General features: G+C 46.8%; 4 protein-coding genes across 4 annotated transcripts; 2 read left to right on the forward strand and 2 right to left on the reverse strand.

Annotated features, from left to right (window-relative positions):
• Positions 1-2,343: 2,343 nt before the first annotated feature.
• On the reverse strand, positions 2,344-4,162 carry PtA15_9A45 (uncharacterized protein; the record flags this gene model as incomplete). Its single annotated transcript, XM_053172670.1, has 3 exons — positions 2,344-3,749; positions 3,951-4,040; positions 4,120-4,162. The coding sequence occupies 3 exons, from the start codon at positions 4,160-4,162 to the stop codon at positions 2,344-2,346; spliced, it is 1,539 nt and encodes a 512-aa protein (XP_053023476.1).
• A 181-nt stretch (positions 4,163-4,343) lies between these two features.
• Positions 4,344-6,379, forward strand: PtA15_9A46 (uncharacterized protein; the record flags this gene model as incomplete). The annotated part of the gene is made up of 7 exons (XM_053172681.1): positions 4,344-4,527; positions 4,644-4,966; positions 5,042-5,441; positions 5,546-5,652; positions 5,743-5,896; positions 5,969-6,182; positions 6,271-6,379. The coding sequence occupies 7 exons, from the start codon at positions 4,344-4,346 to the stop codon at positions 6,377-6,379; spliced, it is 1,491 nt and encodes a 496-aa protein (XP_053023477.1).
• A 970-nt stretch (positions 6,380-7,349) lies between these two features.
• PtA15_9A47 (uncharacterized protein) lies at positions 7,350-7,646 on the reverse strand (the record flags this gene model as incomplete). The annotated part of the gene is made up of 1 exon (XM_053172692.1): positions 7,350-7,646. The coding sequence occupies one exon, from the start codon at positions 7,644-7,646 to the stop codon at positions 7,350-7,352; it is 297 nt and encodes a 98-aa protein (XP_053023478.1).
• A 582-nt stretch (positions 7,647-8,228) lies between these two features.
• Positions 8,229-19,147, forward strand: PtA15_9A48 (uncharacterized protein; the record flags this gene model as incomplete). The annotated part of the gene is made up of 10 exons (XM_053172703.1): positions 8,229-10,014; positions 10,092-11,154; positions 11,226-14,310; positions 14,386-15,349; positions 15,423-15,520; positions 15,607-15,945; positions 16,018-18,069; positions 18,142-18,702; positions 18,777-18,849; positions 18,939-19,147. 10 exons carry the CDS (start codon positions 8,229-8,231, stop codon positions 19,145-19,147), a joined length of 10,230 nt encoding a protein of 3,409 aa, XP_053023479.1.
• Between the last annotated feature and the right edge of the window lie 1,426 nt (positions 19,148-20,573).

The following is a 20,573-nucleotide window of genomic DNA, read 5'->3' on the forward strand; positions in this document are numbered from 1 at the left end:
TATTTTTTTCACCCTTGCTCCAAATTCCCCAACCAACTCCTCAACAATTCCTTTCCCATCAATATCCATCCAAATATGATTCTTCCCTTCACTATTTCTCTACCTACTATCTCTCATGTACCTTCTGATTCAATCCAATTGATCTCTACTTCAACCCAGCTCTTTGTCACACTTGAAAAATATAAGCTAGTCACTCCAACTCTTTCTCTCCAATACATAAATTGGATCTTTCCAATTTGGTGAGATAACACATCAAATCAAACCCAAATTCTTATCAAGACCAACCACTCATTCATGAACATTTGTCTGTTTTATTTTACAGTGTCTACTATTTATCTCTTTTTGATCTTGTCTTTTTTAGTTTGTCTGTTCTGCTTCCACACAAAATCTCTCCTTGCAGCATGCTATCCCCAACCTGATCCATTTCTCTTGTATTTATTCTAAAATCATCTAATCTGTTTTCTATTTCTTAGTTCTGGTTCCAGTTTCAGCAATAAATCCTGTTTTTCTACATATTTGCATCTTGACAGATTTCAGATAAGGCCCAAGGCTAAATCCACCCCTGGAGCCAACATCCTCCAGTAAGGGTCTACAAGTTGGGTTAGAGAAAAACCAAGTTCATATTTTGAGCAGAGTGCCTTCCCAGTTCCTTACTGTAAAAGCTGCTACCAATGACCATTTGCTGCTTCCCTCTGCCAGTATGGGGGCCAGGGAGGGGAAAACAGAGTGCTGGGTTCTCATCCCTGGCAGAAGTAAATCCAAAAGTTTCCTTTAAAGTTGGTGTTGATTTTTGTGTGCATGTGCTTAAAAAACCTTAAATGTAAGTTTTGCCTCAAGTTTTGTTAGAAGTTTAATTTTAAGTCAAGTGTATAATGAAACCAGAAACTTCACAAAAAATCTAAGCATTCTTCAACAGAGAATATATGGTCAGAGGTATTGGACCCTTGAGCTCTTGGAGATTTTTGTGGAAATACAGGGTAAAACCCCCATTGTTTTGCAAGTTAGAGATGCAGAAACTGAGGAGGGAAAAGCCCCTCCTTATATACTAAAATGTGAGGGAATTTTGCTGGTGGGGAAGTCAGTTGAGGTATTTATGCTGGTGTGACTTCTTCTGTGAGGGATTTTGCTGCACAGAAACTTCTGTTGAGGGATTTTAGCTAGTGGAGTCATGTAATTTGTACTTCTGTATATATGTATTGGGGAAGATCTTTCTGAGGCATTTTTTCTGATAGAAGCTGCTTCTTCTGCTGAGGGAATTTTGCTACCAAGCCATGTGATAAATGTGTGATCCAGAAATGTGACTGATGATGCCATGTGAACATGCAGGGGTACCTGTGTATGCCTGTATAAACTACAACCCAACTGTGTACTTGTACCTCATTCAATACTATGTACCACCAATATAACTCTATAGTATGTAATTATGTTCTATCAAAACACCGCAATCTAATAATGTTTAACTGAGTGGAGCTAGCCTAGTGGTTCAAGTGAGTGACTAGGGGCTAAATGGCCTGTAGATTTGTAGAATCTAGTCACACAATAATACATCTAAGAATGTGCCTGATTCTCATACAGTGAACCATTAATTTATGTAATTTGATACTTGAAACAGATATGGCACACCACAGCAGGCTCTTTTACAGGGCTTTGGCTTGGCAGTCCCATGCAGGACTCCACCTACCTCCCATCAAGTTAGTGGGTCAGCTACACTAAGGGTGTTCAAAGTTGAAATCATATTTTTTTCAAATCATAAAATCATAAAATCATAACACTTTTGAGTGATCATTTCTTATGTACCATTTTAGAATTGTTGCTCTTTTTTGAGTGATTGGGTGTTACACATTTTTTTCAGATTAAAATTTTATGAATTTATGGTGTTATAATTTTATGCAGTCAACTTTGAACACCCCTACTAACTTTAGTGTGATTTGAGTCATAAAATTAACTCCTCAGGCAATTTTGTCCAAGCAGTCATCATACAGATTTGTTAGTGTAGTACAGCAGAAAACCACTCAAAACCAGCTGTAAGTGGTTTTCTGCCAACACTAAAGGATTGTGCAGCAACAGTCATTATGCTGTGCAACACCCCCCACTCCCAGTGGTTTTTTTGGCTAGAAGCCCCGTAGCGCAGCATAGCAGTGTTAAAAGTTTACCAATGCTGAAGCATTAGTATTCCTACCTTGGGGCCACTACGCTTTGACTTCTTGTCCACTTAATGTAAGTCAGTGTTAGGAGCAGCCAGGCTCTCAAAACATTCAGCCAACCACTTTAGCGCTCAAAGGTCAAAAAGTATTTGAAGGGGAACGGGGTTACAAAGAGTGTTAGGGCATTGTATGCTTATGTTTATAGTACATCTCCCAAACTTTGAACAAACTTTTCGTAATCATCCTTTTCAGCCCCTGTCGATCCTGCAGGTCCTTTGAAAGCGGGAGTATCTGAAACCACACCATCTCGTTTCAGTGCTGCCAACAGACTGGTTGTAACTTGCTTGGGTTCCTTGGAATCAGATTGATCTTCGCTGGCCGGGTCGAGGGAGCTTGGAGCAGCCTGGATACGATTACCATCGCCTAGACCAGCTAGCCCAGCACGTCGATCGAGTTCTTTCCGCTTCTTACGAATCGCCGCTGGTACAAAGCTTGTAGCTTCCCGTTTCAGATCTCGCAGCTGGGGAAGAGCCGTCACAGTCGCACTGGCCTGGATGACTGGTTTAGGTGTAGAAGTTCCAGTGCCAGAGGTTGGCAGCCCTTTGGGACGACCGGTCGCAACCTCTGGCTTTGCTGGAAGATTTGCCGAAGTGGGTGGAAGCGGCAGGGAATGGAAATTAGAAATTGGCGGAGGCGGCAGAGGTAGTCCGTTGGGCCCTAATGGGAACGACCCCATGCTGATCCCAGCTATCATCGGCGGAGGAGGCAAACCCGGAACGAGGGTGATCGGAGGGGGGAAAAACGGTGGAGGCTGCACAAGACCAGAATGAGGATGACGTCCTTGAATCCGAGCATCCTCAGAAGATTTTGTAGGTCTGTTTATCAAATGATCCGAGCGTGGTTTTTGGACTGGTTTGGGTGGGGGTGGTCCGTCCGGTAACGGAATGTCGTCGTCCTCGTCGCCTTCTGACTCGGAAGCAGGAGGGGAACCTTCAGGGAGTGGGATGTCATCCTCATCATTCTCGCTGTCTTCATCACTCTCATCCTCTTCGCTTTCATCCTCGTCATCGCCTTCCTTCTCAGAAACGTCTTCCGCTTCGGCGACTTGAGTCGTTGGTAAATGGATTTGGCTAACTTCATCGATGCCATGATCAGAGGTGATCGGTTGAGGCTCATTCGACGAGGTACCGGTTGGAAGGTTCGAGCTGTCTTTCATGCGCATGGGCATGCCCGGAGGAGGAACGCCAAAGGGATTGAAAACCGGATGGTAGTAAAAGCTCTTTTCAGGTTCGAGTAATTTTCCATCAGGACCGAACCAATTCATTGTACGTGAGTTGGAAGCTGATTTCGTGGTAGGTGTGGATTTATGATCGTTATTTCCTCCATCGTTCCGGTTATCAGGGCGTGAGACTGTAGGTAGCCCGGTTGCGGGGTCGATGATGACTTTTGTGGCGGACCGAGTCTCATCAGTCAAAGTGGTAATTCCTTTCAGTTGTTTCGCTTTTAGGATCAGAGATAGCTCGTCCTTGGCTTCCTTGAGTCGGTTCTGTTCAGAGATGGTTGGATGTGATAGCCGCTCTAGCTGACTGATTTCTCCCTGAAGGGCTGGTCGTGAGATCAAGGGATGCCACGTTCAGAATAAGGAGAGAATTCCGGACAAGATGTGATTGTAACCCATGTGGAAATAGGAATAAAAAATACACAACGCGAATTTCAAGTCAATCGGGATGCTAATCAGATAAATGCTTTTCAAAATAATGTTAGAATGATGATAGTTTAGTAAAAGAATGATTAATGCGAACGTACCCGATGGGTCCTTTTTACTATGAGCATCTTCCCGCGCCTTCTTACGCTCGAGCTTGTTTCTCTTAATTTCTTTCTGCCGCTGAGCTTTCCCTGGATAGTCACAAATAAAATGATCAGTCAACCAATATCTGAAGAGATTCTATCCAGGTGGGAAGAAAAACATGCTCACGAAAGGCGTCGGCAGGGTTTACTGACTTTGCCTTCTTGGCCATCACGAGATACTGTCGATGGTCGGTTTGTCGATATGTTGTGGTACCGGCGAGTCGGATGACTATTGACTAGTGCTAACCCCCGATCCCCCGGGACGGTCCCCGGAATGCATAGCTGAGGATCCTGAAGTGCAGCTTCCAAGAAACCTCACCGTTCAACAACATCAACAAGCAGCCGTGTTTGATGACGCAATCATCATCCCTTCGTCCATTCAGCCTACCCGCCCTCCACGAATACAGATTCGAACTTGATCCAGGGGAGTCGATCACCATCAGATTGGTCTCAGGCACGGCTGAAATATCCGGGTTCGAGTTAACTAGCGGTCAAGAATATACCTTTGGCGACGAGATCCGGTCTGCCATCTTTAGTTGGCATGGCGCTGATCTCGAGATAAGTCGTGTTCTTTAATCCTGAATACTCGCAACTCGTCCTGATTTTGTCTTCTGGTTTTCAATTCTATTTCGTCCCTATCACACGTTATAGGCAAGGCCTCGACGGAATACGTTGCAGAGGAATCGACGGTACCGGCGTACATGGCTCTCCACCTCGCACTTGAACGGGCCAGGCTGGGATCGGTGGCGCCGAAGCATTTCGTTCCTCACGTCGAACCGCCTCCGAGGCTGCAGCATTTATCTGATGGGCAGGAGCCGGATGAGGAAAAACACGGCCCACATGTGATGGTCATCGGCTCACTTGCCAGTGGCAAATCTACGCTTATCAAAAGCCTTGCTAACTGGGCCGTCAAGAGTGGTCGAACAAAAGTCGAAGGTCCTGGTTTGCTTCTGGTTAACCTGAATCCAAACGATGTACGTGCGTACCAGCATTGCTTGCAGTCATGTACAAGCTAAAATTGTGGTTTGGTGCTTTTTCTTTCGTCTTAGGGCGCGTGGACGGTTCCAGGGACATTCTCAGTCGCGCCACTTAATGTATCTATTCCCACGACCACGCCAGTTCTGCCGTTCGGGTCCACGCCGACAACAGGCCCACCAGTGCTCCTACCCCTTCCAGCCCTCGATCCTAACCAGCCCTCGACACCGAACCCGGCACTGTTTGCACCCCCTCTCAACGCGCTTTCTTTTTTCTATGGCCATACACAATTCAGCCGGAATATTGGCCTAGCTGAAGTCCTGATCAAGGAGGTCGGAACCGCTTTGGAAACAAGGATCGAAAAGAGCGGCGAGACTGCTCTTTGGAGAGGTGGGCTCTTGATAGATACCCCTGCTGAATTCAGCGAGAAAGCCAAGGGCGGGCTGGTCAAATCGGTGGTGCGAGCCTTGGGTGGTACGTTCATTTCCGTAAATTCTACAGGCTAGAGGACGTTGGTGAGAAATTATTGTCCGGTTGAAAAAATGACTGATTTTGGACTTAGCTCGCACCTAAAATAGTGAATATACTGGTTGTCATAGGGAACGAGAAACTGCATCTGGAAATCAGCAAGCTGATGTCAACCAATAAAACAGTTCAGGTAGTCCGAGTACCCAAGAATGGAGGAGTAGGTCTTTTGCTTCTTGTTTAAACACTGCTCGGCCCAACTACTAAACAGATACAACGAACTCTTCCCTGACTAATTGGCTAACCCCAGGCGACTGATCTAGACATTACTTATCGAAGGCGTCTAGAGTCTAACCAAATCCGGTCTTATTTCTATGGTGGTCCGGCTTTATCCCAGGGGCAACTTTCCCCATTCACGATTGTTGTCAAATTTGAAGACTTGACGATCTATCGAATTGGTGATGGTCAGTCTACTTGTTGATTCTGAAAATCAGAGATAGTAGCGGAGTATTGAACCTTTATTTTTGTTCTTCCAGAGGCCATCGTTCCCTCATCAGCCCTGCCGATTGGTGCGACCCGCTCGGTCAAACCAACTACGCTAACCAAAGTTGACCCAGAGAATCCTCGGTCGATGTCGAACATCTTGAACCTGGTCCTATCAATCCCTCAAGCCGACTGGGATGGGGCAGATCCGGAGTCGGATGCTGCATTTGAAGCTTGTAGTGGACCCTCACTCGGATTTATTCATCTGTTAGTCTTTGGCTTTACTTGGTTGTTTAAAATGCTGCATTTCTCTCTTCCCTGACTGTTTCTCGCCTCTGCTCGCTCTTCTACCTAGTTCGGCAATTGATGTCAAGAATAAAAAGTATACCATCCTGTCACCTCTACCTGGCCGGTTACCACGCAAGACAGCTATTGGCGGATCACTTGAATGGATGGATTCATGATTTCCCTCTACATTACAGTACCCTAATCCTTGCCTGCCTCGATGTTCATCATTATATATGTGTATGTATATGTTTCCAAAACAAATGGATGATTTGTCATTTTTTCTGGCAAATATTAATTAACATGTAAAAGGGGACTCAAAGAGGGTGAAGCAATTCAAGAAAGAAAGATTGAAAGGAGAATAGATACTGAATGAAAATGGAACAAGTGTGATCAGTAGTACCAACAACCAAAAACAACAAGTGGAAAAAAGACTCAAAGAGCGACGCATCGAACTGGATGGAGACCGAAGAGATCAAGCAGGGTGTTAGGCTGGTCTGTCTGCGATGTTCAAAAGGCTCTTATGATAACTAACGCCGACGCAGTAAACGTCATGCTCTTGCTCATCTGAGCCTGGTTGGTGTACGTGGCGGATGTTGTTGTTTTTGACTGAGCAGGACCCCGTTTGGAAATACACAGAGTATGATGGATCCGGGTAGTCCCATAAGCGCTTCTCTGTTGATTGTGAATGGATGGTTCCTGAGTTCATGGATTCGGGTAGTTCCATAAGCGCTTCTCTGTCGATTGTGAATGGCTGGTTCCTGAGTTCGAGGTGGATGAGGTTGGCAGATGCGTTGGAGTGGTGGGCTTGGATGGAGAGGAGTGGAGAGTGTGTTTAGGGGTCTGGTAGTGAGGTGACGATTTATTCGGGCATGTTTGTTGGTTTATGGTGGGTTTTTTGATGCCGGCGTTCTGCTGGGAGAGGAGATATGTTGTATTTATTTATGTAGTGCTGCCACACAAAAGACGTGGGGGATCTCAGGAAGTGGATTTCAAACAAACAAAGAACCTGGCACCACACCGATTCAACAGGCTTGAGCAACAATACATGTATTTGAGCAAACAGATGCCTTGAGCTATAAATGAGATTCTTGCGTGTGGCCGGTCACTCTGGTTGGAAGAGGAGCAGTTCGGGAGCGGAGTGGGTGGTCAATCGATGGAGTGTCGAGTATCGCCATACCTCCTCTTCAGTTCACGATAGCGACTCAAGAAGATCAGGGCTTCGACCTCTTTCCGGATGAAGATGGCTTTCGCGATTGACTTGGCCATCTCTTCTTCCCGGGCCGGGCCGTCCTGGATCGCCTCCAATCGGCGCGTCGTTGCCCTAAAGCATTCGCGAGTCCGGCCAGCTAGGTCGTAGCTGGGGTCTGGGTACTTATCCGATAAGCTGAGCAGTTGCTTGTAAACCTTGGACGCTTGATGTCTCATGATCCGAGGTGCTGGCATTGTTCTATGTATAGCTGGAGAGCCGGATCGATCAGGACCTTCTAAAGCTGTTCAGGGATTTAGGGATACATACCATGGGCCAAGAATTGGAGAAGGAAAGCTGGAAATGTCCTTGTGCCTTCTGCCTTGAAGTGGAAGCCTGAAGGGAAATGTGCCACTGCCGAACTGGCGGTATGTACACTCTTGCCCGGGCACCCGAAGGAAGACCCTGCGGTGTTTGTTGAGGCTGGCCGAAGTTCGGGGGCAGCCACAGGTGTCTTGGCGGCGGCTTGTGTAGTGAAATACAGTGTACCAGTACCACCACCACACCACCGAGTCAAATACAATATTTGTATGAAAATCGACAGACTTTCGCAGATTCTTGGGAGCTTACATACTTCACCCTCGGATTAATTTAAATAAATAAGTAGCTTGGACTCAATGCAACCGATCACGACGATACTCTGAAACCTGGTATGTATTTAACCACCAAAGAGCACTCGTTAAGATCACTTGTAGCTAACTGTACATCTTGTCAAACTCGCAGGGTATTATCGTCAAAACAGATCGAGGTAAACGCTGGGTCGACAATTTATATCGAGCATGTCCTCGAAACCACCACTCGCGTCGGGAAATGCACATCAAACAAAAATGTCCGGCTCTTTTGGACCATCCAGACGCTCTCTCGCGATCACCTTCACCTTCATGCTCACCTTCGTCACCCTCTTCTATGTCTTCGCCCCCAAGTTGGTGCGTAAATACGCCAGAAAGTTCAAAATCGGTCAGATCGGATTTCTGAGCTTGAAAGACCTTGAATGGACAAGTAGTCCTCACATCCCAGGCTACGACCAGGGCGCATCGCATTCGGAGGAGGATGAAGCTGATCAGGAAGAAGGCGTCAGAATAACCGTCAAATCAATCGGCTTACGTTTCGGTAGCAATGAAGGCTCCAGGCGCCAATGGATTGCCCTAAGAGTAGATTCTCCACACATCAGAATACCCAAGCGACGCACACGGTCAGATTCTTTTGATTCTTCTTCAGATTCATCCGAACCTGAAGTCTCAAGTGCCGAAGCCAGCTATCGATATGGACGGTCACGTAAAATTTCCGGCGCCAGTTCCACATCACAGCTATCAGGTCTAGCAAGATTTGATGCGCCCGGGCTTGGATTCCTCAAAAGCTTATCCCACAAGTCCAAGCAGGCCAGATCCTCCATCCTCCGCCACCTGCCCCCTCAGCTACACCCAACGCTCCGGCTGCTACGCAAGCTCTTGCGTCTCGCTCGCCTCGAAATCGTCCGGCCACTTCTCAATAAGCTCAACCGATTTGGACGCCGACTTTCGTGGATTATCAGCGTCTTTGGCGTCGAAGTGAACAGTATCGAGGTCGATGTCAGTAATATCTGTCGGGCAACGTGTAGCATTAAAACCGGACTGCAGCTTTCTAGAGGCGATAATGGCAAGATTTGCTGCTGGATCGTGGTCAAAAAACTTCAAATCCACAAGCTAACTGCCGTCCCTGAAACCGGCCTTCCGAAAGACGATATACGACCGGATCAAGCCACCACCACAGCCGCCTTCAGCTTTCCAGGTTGCATCGAGATTTCCGCTAGCGCTGGATTGGACCCGGTGATTGGTTTGGCCAGCATATGGGCCGGCACAAAACCGAGGGGATACCAACGAATGCTACCTTCTAATTCCTACCAGAGTTACCCCTCAAGCACAGATGGATCTTGGAAGCGATACATACGGCCCCGCTCAGTCAACGTAACCCTCAAAATATCGGAAGATTTGCACGCAACTCGACGCACGTCCAAGAAAACAAGCTTCCCTCCCAATCTCAAAGCCTCCAGCGCCTTCATCTCAATCGAGAACGCTCTGGCAATCGTACGTGCCATGCCTCATCGTCCCAAAACAGGCAACTCGACTGGCCCTTCCATTTCCATCCTCAATGATGAGCCTCTATTCTCGTCGTCTAACTTTGCTCATTTAGAAGAGTCGCAAGATTCGCCAAGCAAAGTTTTCTCGATTCTTTCAATCATCCGGCAATTCCAAATCTCATTACCCCTCCTGCACTGCTATTACATCCTTGCCGGTCCTGTTCCATCGCCCATCTCGACATCCAACGCTCCGTCTGGCCCAACGCAGAACAAGAAAATGGCAATCGATTTACAAATCACGAGGTTTGTGATGAATTTGGATTTGAGTGCTGAAAAGACTGGAAACGAACCCAGTCGATCCGACCAAAATCTTACCACACACATGGAGTGGTTTGGTCGTGGTACTTCGATCCCCTTAAGACTCAATTCGCAGTGGAAGGATATCAGTATCAATGCCACCCTTCTCCCGGATTCCCCAAGATCTCAAGAGTCCATTCCCAGCGGACCCAGTTGAGTTTAAGCATATTCTAGCGTCTGGCGGACGATCTCGTCCTAATGATCATCCCTTTTTTCCTGACTTTGACAGCCCAACTGCTGCGAATGTCGGAAGTGTCTTTCGTTTTAAGCTCCTCATGGGCCCCACGGACGCTGCGCGAAAGGATTGAATCTGAACATTTTTCTTCGCATGCATCCCATATCAGCCTCAATGGGGATCACAACAGTCATATGATAGTTGCAGAATTTGACATTGGGAAAATTAGAGGACAAATGCCCGTCGATAACTTGCTGATCATGCATATGTTGTCACAAAAGCATCCATCAGGCTCTGCGAAGGTTAAAACTGCCCCGCCTTCGATGTCTCCAACCAACAACAGGTCTCGTGATAACCGACGAAAGGATACACCCAAATTCGTATTTGGATTGTCAATCCAGTCGATCTCATATGACTTCTATGGTCCCACGTGTCCGCCCACTCCGCCCTCGTCGTCGTCGTCTTCAGGCCCTACACTCAATCCTAACAGTAATATTGGTAATTCATCAAGAGCTACCAATATTTTATCCATTGGGTGTTCGTCTTTTCACCTCAATTCGGCTGGAGAATATGTCGATTTAGTTGTCAAGCGATCGGAGGTCGCCAGACGCGTTGCTAGAACCAGGGCTCGAAAGAATGAAGTATACGTGCCCACAGCACTCCGGGCCACTAGGATCAGTGAAGCACACGAGGAATCGATTTCGTCCGAGAAGCGGCCCGTTGACGCAGACTCTGCATCGACCTGCCGCGAGGCCGAGAGTACTTCCCTCAAACCTTCCGAAGAGACATACGACAATCAACGGGACGCCGGGCCGCATCCCCAAGCTTACCCTCTACCCAATCCTTCTCCTTCGTTCACCCCATGGAAGTCGAAAGTCGATATTTTTCGCGAAAAGAGCTCGGTGGATTTTTTCTATCGACTTTCTTTCACCTGGCAAACTCATTCCATCGATATCGTCTTTCAAGACGACAACATCAAATTAGAAAAATCCCGCAATCCCTTTGCGTCTTTTGATCTGCCTTCCCGAATGGCTTCGCCTGGTCCTTATGACTTTTTCAGCTTGAAGACGGTCGAAGTTACCTCCGAGTTCTGTTTGGCTGGGCGAAATATCAATTGGTTAGTTTCTTCCGAGCTTGGATCACTTCTTGTTTTAGACGCTTAATTATTTTACGTTCGCTATGTTACAGCTTTGATAATAAGCCAGTGCCTTCCATCGACCTTAGTCTCCGTGAAGGCACAGTACAGACATTTATAGAAGAGGTTTCTTTCGACCTATGGCGACCTAATGTTTTGGCGAGTCTCGTGGTTTTTACTCAGGCTTTCACCAATTTTCGTCGGCAGTCCCCTCCTCCCGAAGCAAAAAATGAGAGTGATCCAAGTCCTGCACCAGTACCCCGTACGGTTCCGATTCCCCGGGACATCGCCTTCTCATTCGCTGCATCAAAACTGAGCCTGCGTGTCGCCGGGTTTGACCCCAAACGTGACTCGACGATAGCACGCGGTACTCAGCTAGTCGTTTTCAATGCGCTCATCGAGTGTTTCCGTCAGTCAAGCGCCCAACCTGGCCTCTACGCCTCGCCCCATCGATTACGACTTGATCTTCAGGAAGACATCCGGGTCCAAGCCAACGCCCAACTTGTCCATAATCCTGAATTCGAAAGCTGCCTACTGAAATGCGCAATGAAGAAGATCGAATTGTTTGCATTGCCTGATCTGACTGGCTCCTTACACTCAAACCGCTTCTCTAGGATTGATTCGCCAAGCCATCTACGGATGTTTCATTATCGTTCGCCCTCCTTGTGGGACGAGAAAGCTAGGTTTGGCTTTCGAAACCATCGCGATCCTCAATCTCCCATCGATTCTACCCTCAACGAACCGCATGACATCCTTTCTGAAAATCAAGAGGTCTCGATCATCGAAGTGAATCGCTTCGCTTGTCGCACCACTTTGCAAATTTTGAAACAGGCTGATGCGGGGGAAGACGAACTGATCTTAGCAGTCGAAACAGGCCTCATAACTCTCCATATAGATGCTTTTCACATTTACTGCGCCTTGATCAGTATTTCCACGCTACTGAACCTCGCCAAAAAAATCTCAAGTCACAAACCTGAAAATAAGCGCTCTCCTCAAAGTTCAAGTGGACTACCTATCGGTATACGCGCTGAAATATCAAAAATACATTTCCACATGTTTTTGTCTCATCAGGTTCCGATATTCATCGAAATGCGAAGAGTGTCGTTTCAAAGATCCTCTAAACTGGGCTTCGATGCGCGCTGGGACATCTTATTATTAGCGGGTCGCAGCGTGACTTCCCCAGGAAGATGGGATGACCTTCTGAAAGTGAAGACGTGTAAGGTCAAATTAGTACAAATCAATCCATCCAATCCGGCTTCGGACCCGGCATTAGTCAATCGGGGCTGGCATCCATTCGTGGTATTAATTGAAGGCGATGCAGCCCGGCTCAGAATTCCTTTCAAGTTTGTTATTGCTGAAGTGATCGAAAACGTCTCCCTCCTCGTCAAGACCACTAAACAGTTGATCTACGAATTTGCTCGTGGTGGTACCGGATCTGTCTTGCAACCTGAAGTCGAAGCCCCGAAGAAATTGCCGGAAATCAGAATCAAGTTTCGAATAGTGTGCGTGCAAGCCGAAGACGACCCGTTTGAAAACAAGTTGAATGCCATCCGCCGGGCAGGTAAAGAAGAGGTGAAAGATCGCCTTGCACGAGATGAAAGCTTTCAACAAAGAGCTCAAGAGATGAAGGGACCCAAGACGTACCCGCCGAACGACAACAAACCTCGTCAAAGCTGGGAAAGCCATCGTCACTCTGACCGGAGTAGTACAGACTCTCCTCGAAACGATGACAGCTCTTCTTTTGACTCATCATATGTTGGTCGAGCTGAAGCCCAATCTCCTCGTGTTTCCGTGACACAAGCCGCGCAGCGTCTGGATGAATACAATGGGGCGGCCTGGATTAGGCGAATCAGGAATGCACTCGCGGAGCAAGAACGGCAGGAAGATGCAATCCAGAGGCAGTTGTATGGTCACACTGCAACCAAGCTTACTGACGTGATGCCCATTCCTATGCTTCCTGTCACGAAAGCAACGCCCCTGGTTCGTGTCGTGTTCAACTCTATCCGGATTGCTATTTACAAGGCGGATTTCGAAAAGGATGAGAACGGACTGATGGATTACTTGCACCAAGTTGGTAAAGGCCTGCCTAAAGACACCAAGTTCTCCTTGATCGTTCCGATGCACATCAGCTGGCAGATGGAAGGCGCGACGGTCCGGTTACGAGATTTCCCACTTTACCTCTTCTCTCTACCCCGACCTCAAGCCCAAAATGGCCACCAACAGGAGCGCGATCTCTCACAATATACTTGGCAGTTCGAAAGTGATTTTGTACTCGCCGAGGAGATGTGCGGAGTAGAGTCTGTCCGTGCAGTCCAGAGCGTAGTTATCCCGCCCCATCATTCCTGCGACGGCAATATCTACACCCTCGATATTCCAAAGTCCGTGATGCCCGTCAAAAGTTACGCCAACCCATTCATCAAGATCAAATCGACGGCGCCGGTCCAGCTTGGATGGGGAAATTCCATGCAGCCGACTGTACAAGATATGATGAGGGTCTTGGATACTATTTCTAAGCCACCAGTAGATCTGTCCGAACGAGTTGGGTTTTGGGATAAGGTTAGGTTGGTACTACACTGGAGAGTTGACGTCAGTTTCGCGGGTAGCAAGGCCGACGTAGTTTTGCATCTCAAGGGGTCTAGGGATCCATATGAACTGCTTGGTAGCGGAGCAGGTTTTGCCAAAGTTTGGCGGGGTAACGTCAAGATCTTGTTAGGCCATCAGAACGACGAGCAAGAATTTTTGCAGATCAAGAGTGACCAATTCATCCTTGGAATTCCCAACCTGAAAGATCACATCAATAACGCTGCAACGGGTTCAGCTCCACTAGCTACGGCTACACCAGCCGCTAACTACAAGCGGGTCTATCAACGCCTATCTCAAGAATCGGAATCGGATGAGAGTGACCCTGAAACATTGAGTTCAAGAGAAACTGAATTTATCAAGATCGTCGGTAAATTGACAAATGGCGTGAGGTGGGGGATGGGAATCGTTCTAGAAAGGGCGTGCTCGGATAGCTTGGATAAGGCCTGCAATTGTCATGGTCCTGCGTTCCACCGGAAGTGTCGAATCTTCTCCTTCAAGCCTCATTACCAGGTTGTCACTAAAACTCCCCAGTACGGCCGCGCGCCTGATGGTTCCGTAAGTCCTTCTCCCTCCTTAACTCCAGCATTTCGGTAAATTTGATGACTGATTTTGTTTTCATAACATGAACAGCCTACAGATTCTTATGAAGATTTCAGGTCTGATTTCATCCATTTCTCCATCTCCCTTACCTCGCCCACCGAAAGTGGAAATCGACAAAAACGGCCAACTGGTCAAAACTCGTTGTACTTTTCCGCCGAAAGCTTCACACATTTTTGGTGTTGGTGGAAGACTTTCGACAGTGCTCTAGCACTACCGATTCGACAAGGCAACCTTTTCCCCTCGGCCCAGGCTCCCTCGAAGAAATTCGGTCGCCACGTTGCAACGATCAAATACCGATTTGGGATCTCGCCTCTTTTCTTGGCGCACACTTACAGGTATGAAAGCGCTCCAGATTGGGTGCGTGGGAAAAATGTCGTCTTAGGTTTCAAAGCAAAAATCTCAACATTCAATGTTGATCTGCACTCGAGAGCGGTCGAGACCACGATCAGGAAACCCGAAATGAAGGAACCAAAGAAGCTCATCCGAAAAGCTTTCTACCAAGCTGAGATCGAATGTCAAGACGTCGAGATTCGAGCACTTTCAGCGGTCTTTCAAACCCCAAGGAAGTCCACATATGCTAATGACATCGGTCTTACCGCTGACCAGGATGAATCTGAAACGAACTCCATATGGGAAGATACTCTCGAAGACGAGAGCGAATTCTTAGTGAATCCATCCGGAGAAGAAGGATTTTCGATCTACTCCAGCAAATTGGGAAAGAAAGATATGGAATGGATTGATCTCAATGATTTCTCCGATATCTTCTTTTGGCCCAACTCCAGCGGCGCCCAGCAACCGAAAATCAAGATGTTCGATTGCTTGTCATGTCCTCGGATCTCTTTCCTCCGTAGACCTTCCTCAGCCGCAAGTTTCCAGGTCTCGACCGCTAATAACAATGCTTCCGATGGGGAAAGTATAGCCGATGGCCAGCCGATCGAGAGAACTAAATTTGGGAAAGAAGACACACACACTTGTTTTATAGGGAAAGCTGAGGGTACGTCTACTAGATCTCTATGTGTACCCTTTGTCTTATTTCTTGGGTTTTCCGAATTTATGGCGCTCTGCAGATCCTATGAAAGTTCAAGTCGGTTTGATCGATGCGCGTTTAAAGGAACTCAACGATAAAAAGTATCACTGTCTTGTAAATGCAGGGTCCTACCATCCCGTGAGTCGGAGATTCTTCACGTCAAACAATGCTTGTTAGATGTGGGTTTAGTCTCACTTTTATCGCATCCAATGTTCTATCCCTAGCAACGTCCCGAAGACACCATGATGCTGTTGCAAATCGAAGCGCGCATGCAAACCCTCCGCGAGTTAAAAGCGACCATGTTGAGGGATAAAGGGAATTATAACCGGGACAGCCAGACCGAAGATGCCGACAACCAAGCCGAGGGCCTAGACTGCTCTGATTCTTGGGCTGACGGAGAAAGGTTTTTGTACGAAATGGCAAAGCAAATCTCGGATGAAAATAGTGAATGGTCCAACAGGCTTCTGGTCCACAATCCCTCGATATTAATCTCGAACTCCATAAGGGATATACTGCTGAAGTATTATTACAGCTCTTCACAGCGTCGAGCGTTCATGTATCATGTCAGTAGTGTTTCGTTTATTCTATTCGTAGTTTCCACTATCTGATATGTGATTCAAATTAATTCATCTTAGATTTCTGCGAGAGCGGTCAAGTTCATTTTGGATCTAGCCGAGCAAGAATCATCCATTCCAGCGCAAAAACCCAAACAGGAGTTCAACAAAAGAAGGTCCCGCATGCGGAGCTTTGACTATCAAAAATTTGAAAGCCGAATGAATTCTGGGACGGGCTCTAAACCTCAACCGAAGTTTCCCAACGAAGATTGTTCAGCTTCGCCTTTCCGCTCATGTATCGAAGAGCAAGCTGAACAAGATGTCCCCGATGAGTTTATTCTCGATCCGGCGGACCTTGTTCTTTTGCTGCGACCCCAAATCGCCTTTCGGAGTGAAGTTGATGACATATCAACCGTCATTCTAACCGCGTTCCACGCGCAATTCAAGAGTTTCGAGGTCTTGGACCCTTCACACATCGATGATCCTGTTAATGCAACTGTGATGAAAAGAAATTTTGGCACGGTGAAGGGCTTCCAAATGTTCTATCCCTGTAACTCACCTGCCGCATCCTCATTGCACCCGGCTCCAGGTGACCAAAATTCCCAGGTTCCGATCGAAGTCTTGGTTGATCTCAGGCTTGAGCCTTGGGGGTTTGATCGGTTAATTGGACGATGCACCGTCAACATAGCCAATGACGCATTCAACCAGCTTCGTATTAAACGGCGATCGGCGGGCGCGGATGGAAGCTTTTCCTCGGCGACTCAGCCACACTTGCAAACTTCGACAGACTTGCTTCGGGTCGAAATGGCCGATGCGGTTTCAGTACATGCTACCGCGACACACTATCGCGCAATATATAATGTGATCACCGATTTGTGCTTGTATATTGATCCTGCCCAAAAAAAGCGGAATGCGGCATTGGAAACGATGCAATTTGCCTATGACGTCGACGATCTCGAGGGGATGGCCGACCAGATTCAGCAACAGCAAGCCCGAATCCGACTGTATAGAAACAAGCTTGACGAAGGATACGTGGACCTAAACGTTTATGACGAGGTTCGGATGGCAGCTCTCACTCAGTGCGAATATCAACTTTGGATCCATGCTTCAGACCTGAACCTGATGGTGGAAGCCATCCGCAGATCTCAAGCCAGTAGACTGGGTAGATCGAAGGCAGAAAAATTACCAGGTTCCCAGCTGTTAGGCCACGCCAAATCGATCACTTGGCACATGCTTGCCGACAGCGGCGAAGCAATAGCCAAGCTTTCAGTTACGGATACTCGATTCGAAAGCTACACTCTGCCAGATACATCCGTCAGTAATCGGCTATACGTTCAAGACATGCTAGCGTTGAACATCAGCGCGGATAGCGACCGACAGTTCGATGAAATTCTCTCTCGCTATGAGCCTTACAATCCTCTCGGCCCCGCAGTAAATTCGAAGCAGTTCTTAATGGTTCTCTGGAAAACACTGCCACCTATCGCTGGCATTTCTATAATAGAATCATTCCTTCTAGAAATCCACCCAATCAGGTTACAAGTCGAACATGCGATTGGAGTGAAGGTCCATGATTACCTCTTTGCGCACAAGTCGACAACTGCTGAAAGTGAACACGACTCGGATGAGCCAGGGAATGCTATCGAAGCTTTGAACGTGCCGGTAATCGAAGGCGACGTGAAAAAACTTCAAAAGAAGCGATCTATGTTACTGAACCTGCATCAACCCAAGAGTCGCGCGGTCACTCCCGATCTGCCAGATACCAAGCGCAAAACCGGTAACTTTTCGACCCTTCCGTCTCAAGAATCTCTGTATGATTTAGGTTCTGTGAGTGGGCGCTCGCGGCCCACCGAATCCTCAGGATTCTTGAATGCAGACTGGCGCTCATCCTTCGGAGTCAACTCATCCACAGCTGGCGGATCTCTTTCCAATCGAACGTCTCGCGCAGTATCCGTTCGCAGTAATTCCTCTGACGGCCGCCGCCAGGGTGCAAGTATGAGTACGACCCCCACGGTCTTGATGAATTGGAACAAGCAAAAAACTGAGGATGCGACTGAAATGAAGAAGCGAGCTCAGTTGTACAAATCATTCTTATTCATTGACGTTGCACCCACAATACTGTGTGTTTCCTATAGTGTAAGCTTCATTTTCTTTTACCCTGTTGGCTTTTTCATCTTGCTCATTAACCAACTTTCTGTTTCTCTTCAGGGTCCAAAATATCCGGATATCTTCGATCTCGTCGTTAAAGTTCCGCCATTTCACTTTGAATCCAGGACGTGGTCCTACAGCGAATTCTTCGATGAAATCCGCCGGACATGTGTTTCCTCGTTATTCAAGCAATCTCCTTCGATCCTAGGACAGATCATCACGACTGCGAGAAAGAATAAATCGGTACCGAAGCTGATGGGCCAGAAAATGGCCTCCGGTTTCAAATTCAAAAAGAGGAACTTGTTCGAGCGTGTCAACTCTACGCCTACTAACGCTCGTCATGCTTCCACGAGCAGCTTATCATCCACCCTCGCTGGGACGACTATCGATGAGGGAAGCTCTACCACCTCTCAAGATACACACATGCCGCAGAATGCGCGTTCGCCTTACTTGGCGACGGACGCGTCCAGCTCATTCGAAGGCTATCACGCACAGAACATCAAAGAGAGCACCCCTCGACCCGCTTTCTTCAACCAATCACCTCAACTTTCCGGCGCTTTTTCGTCCAATGGGAACAGTCCAACCCTCGGCTCCTTGGATCTCGAAAGCTGTGAAACAATCGTGAGTGGCTGATCATCAGTTCCGAACATGATGATTCAGCTGATCTCATTTTTTTTTTTTCAATTTCTTTGCAGAATGACAATTTCCCTACCTCGGATAACTCACCACCCACACTTGACCATCGGTCTCGATCCTACGAAGGAACAGGTTAGTTTTTTGTTTTTGTTCTTTTACCTTCACCAAAAAAAAGTCAACAAGCGTGTCTAACTCGCCCCTGCTACCCTCTGATCAAACAGATCACTCCTCGCCCTTTACGCCCATAGGCCGACGTCAAACGCATATGAGATTGTCAGCTTCAGATGCCAGCCACTTTCATCCGCACCAACCTGTCCGCCAACGTCGTCAGAGCGAAGGACCTCCCTCATCGTCACATCGTCTTCCCATTACTACTGAACCCATGCCTTTGAATTCCACCTTTTTCACAAATCCATCTTCTCACCCTTAACCCCGCAAAAAGCTGTACATCATTATTGTCGAAGGGGTCCGCTCTGTTCCATATTCTCACTAATGCCCCTTTAGAAGTTTTCATAGAGTTATCAGCATCACCTTTTTATTGGAGGGCAAGGTATTGTAAGAATATTCATTCGTATTTCTTTTCCATTCCTTTGGTTTTTTTGCTCCTGTTTGAGTCCTTCAAGAGTTCATAATTTGTATTTACACAAATTGTACAAAGATAAACTTCATGGGTATTTGTGATAGATACAGAACCAGGATGTGCTTGTCAGACAGATTAGAAGTGCTATATAAACACAAAGATTGGAACATATGTATATTTGGTAAGAAAGTCAATAAGATAATTTTGTGATTACGTGCATAAATTGTGGTGTTCAAAATTGATTTTCAAACCACTTTCTACATAAAATCATAAGATCTACATGTCCAAACTTTTGATGGGGTAAAAGTTGAGGGTTCTCTTCATTTCAAGCGCCTCTATTCAAAAATCAATTTTGAACACCCTAAATACATCTGTTGTACTGCTTAGAGACAAGTCATTCTTCAACTCCGCTGGCAAGAATCTATTTTTGAGGTATGTAACTTCACAAGCTATCACAGAATGAAAAAAACACAGGAAAATCTGGGCCTTGCTTTAAAGTTTGGGGGTTGAGAAATTGATTCCTATAAATTAAACAATCAACTCCCAAATGCAGTTTACGTTGCGCGGACTGGGTTGCAACGTCTCCCCCGGGTCTTCATGACTGAATTTTGACCCGGGGGCGTTTTGGGAGTCGGAATTGTAATTCTGCGATCCAAAACGGGAGTTGGGATTTTAATTTTACCAAAAACCCCAAAAAATGGATAAATATTCAAATCTCCTCACTGGAGAACCCAAACGCTCCCAAATTTTTACAGCCTTCTAGATACAATGTCTAGAAAATATGTTGAGATTTACAGCAGTAGAAACAATCAGGAAGGCCTTGCGGAACAGGGGGTTAATTTGGCGGATTTCCTACTAAGAAAATCCTACAAAACCTTATCTAAGGTGCTCCAAATGGCCCCAAATTCTTTCTGCCATAGGAATAGACTCTTCAAAACATATGTTGAGCTTCACGGAATTAGCGCACCTCAGGGACACCTTGTGTAGCCGGGGGCTGATTTGGCGGATTTCCTAGAAAGGCAATCTGCAGAATCCTTAGCTCCAATGCTCCAAACACCCCCAGATTTTTTCTGCCATATTAATAAAATTTCTAGGAAATATTTTGAGCACCAAGGAGTTATTACCCATCAGGAACGCCTTTTATAAGCGGGGGGCTAATTTGATTTCCTACTAAGGAACTGCACCAAATCCTTATCCACAGTGCTTTATAGAAGGTTTTCCTGATGTGTAATACCTCCTTGGGGCTCAACATATTTTCTAAAGAGTGTGTTAATAT

The sequence above is a fragment of the Puccinia triticina genome, chromosome 9A (assembly GCF_026914185.1).
Source record: "Puccinia triticina chromosome 9A, complete sequence".
NCBI classification, from domain to species: Eukaryota; Fungi; Basidiomycota; class Pucciniomycetes; order Pucciniales; family Pucciniaceae; genus Puccinia; species Puccinia triticina.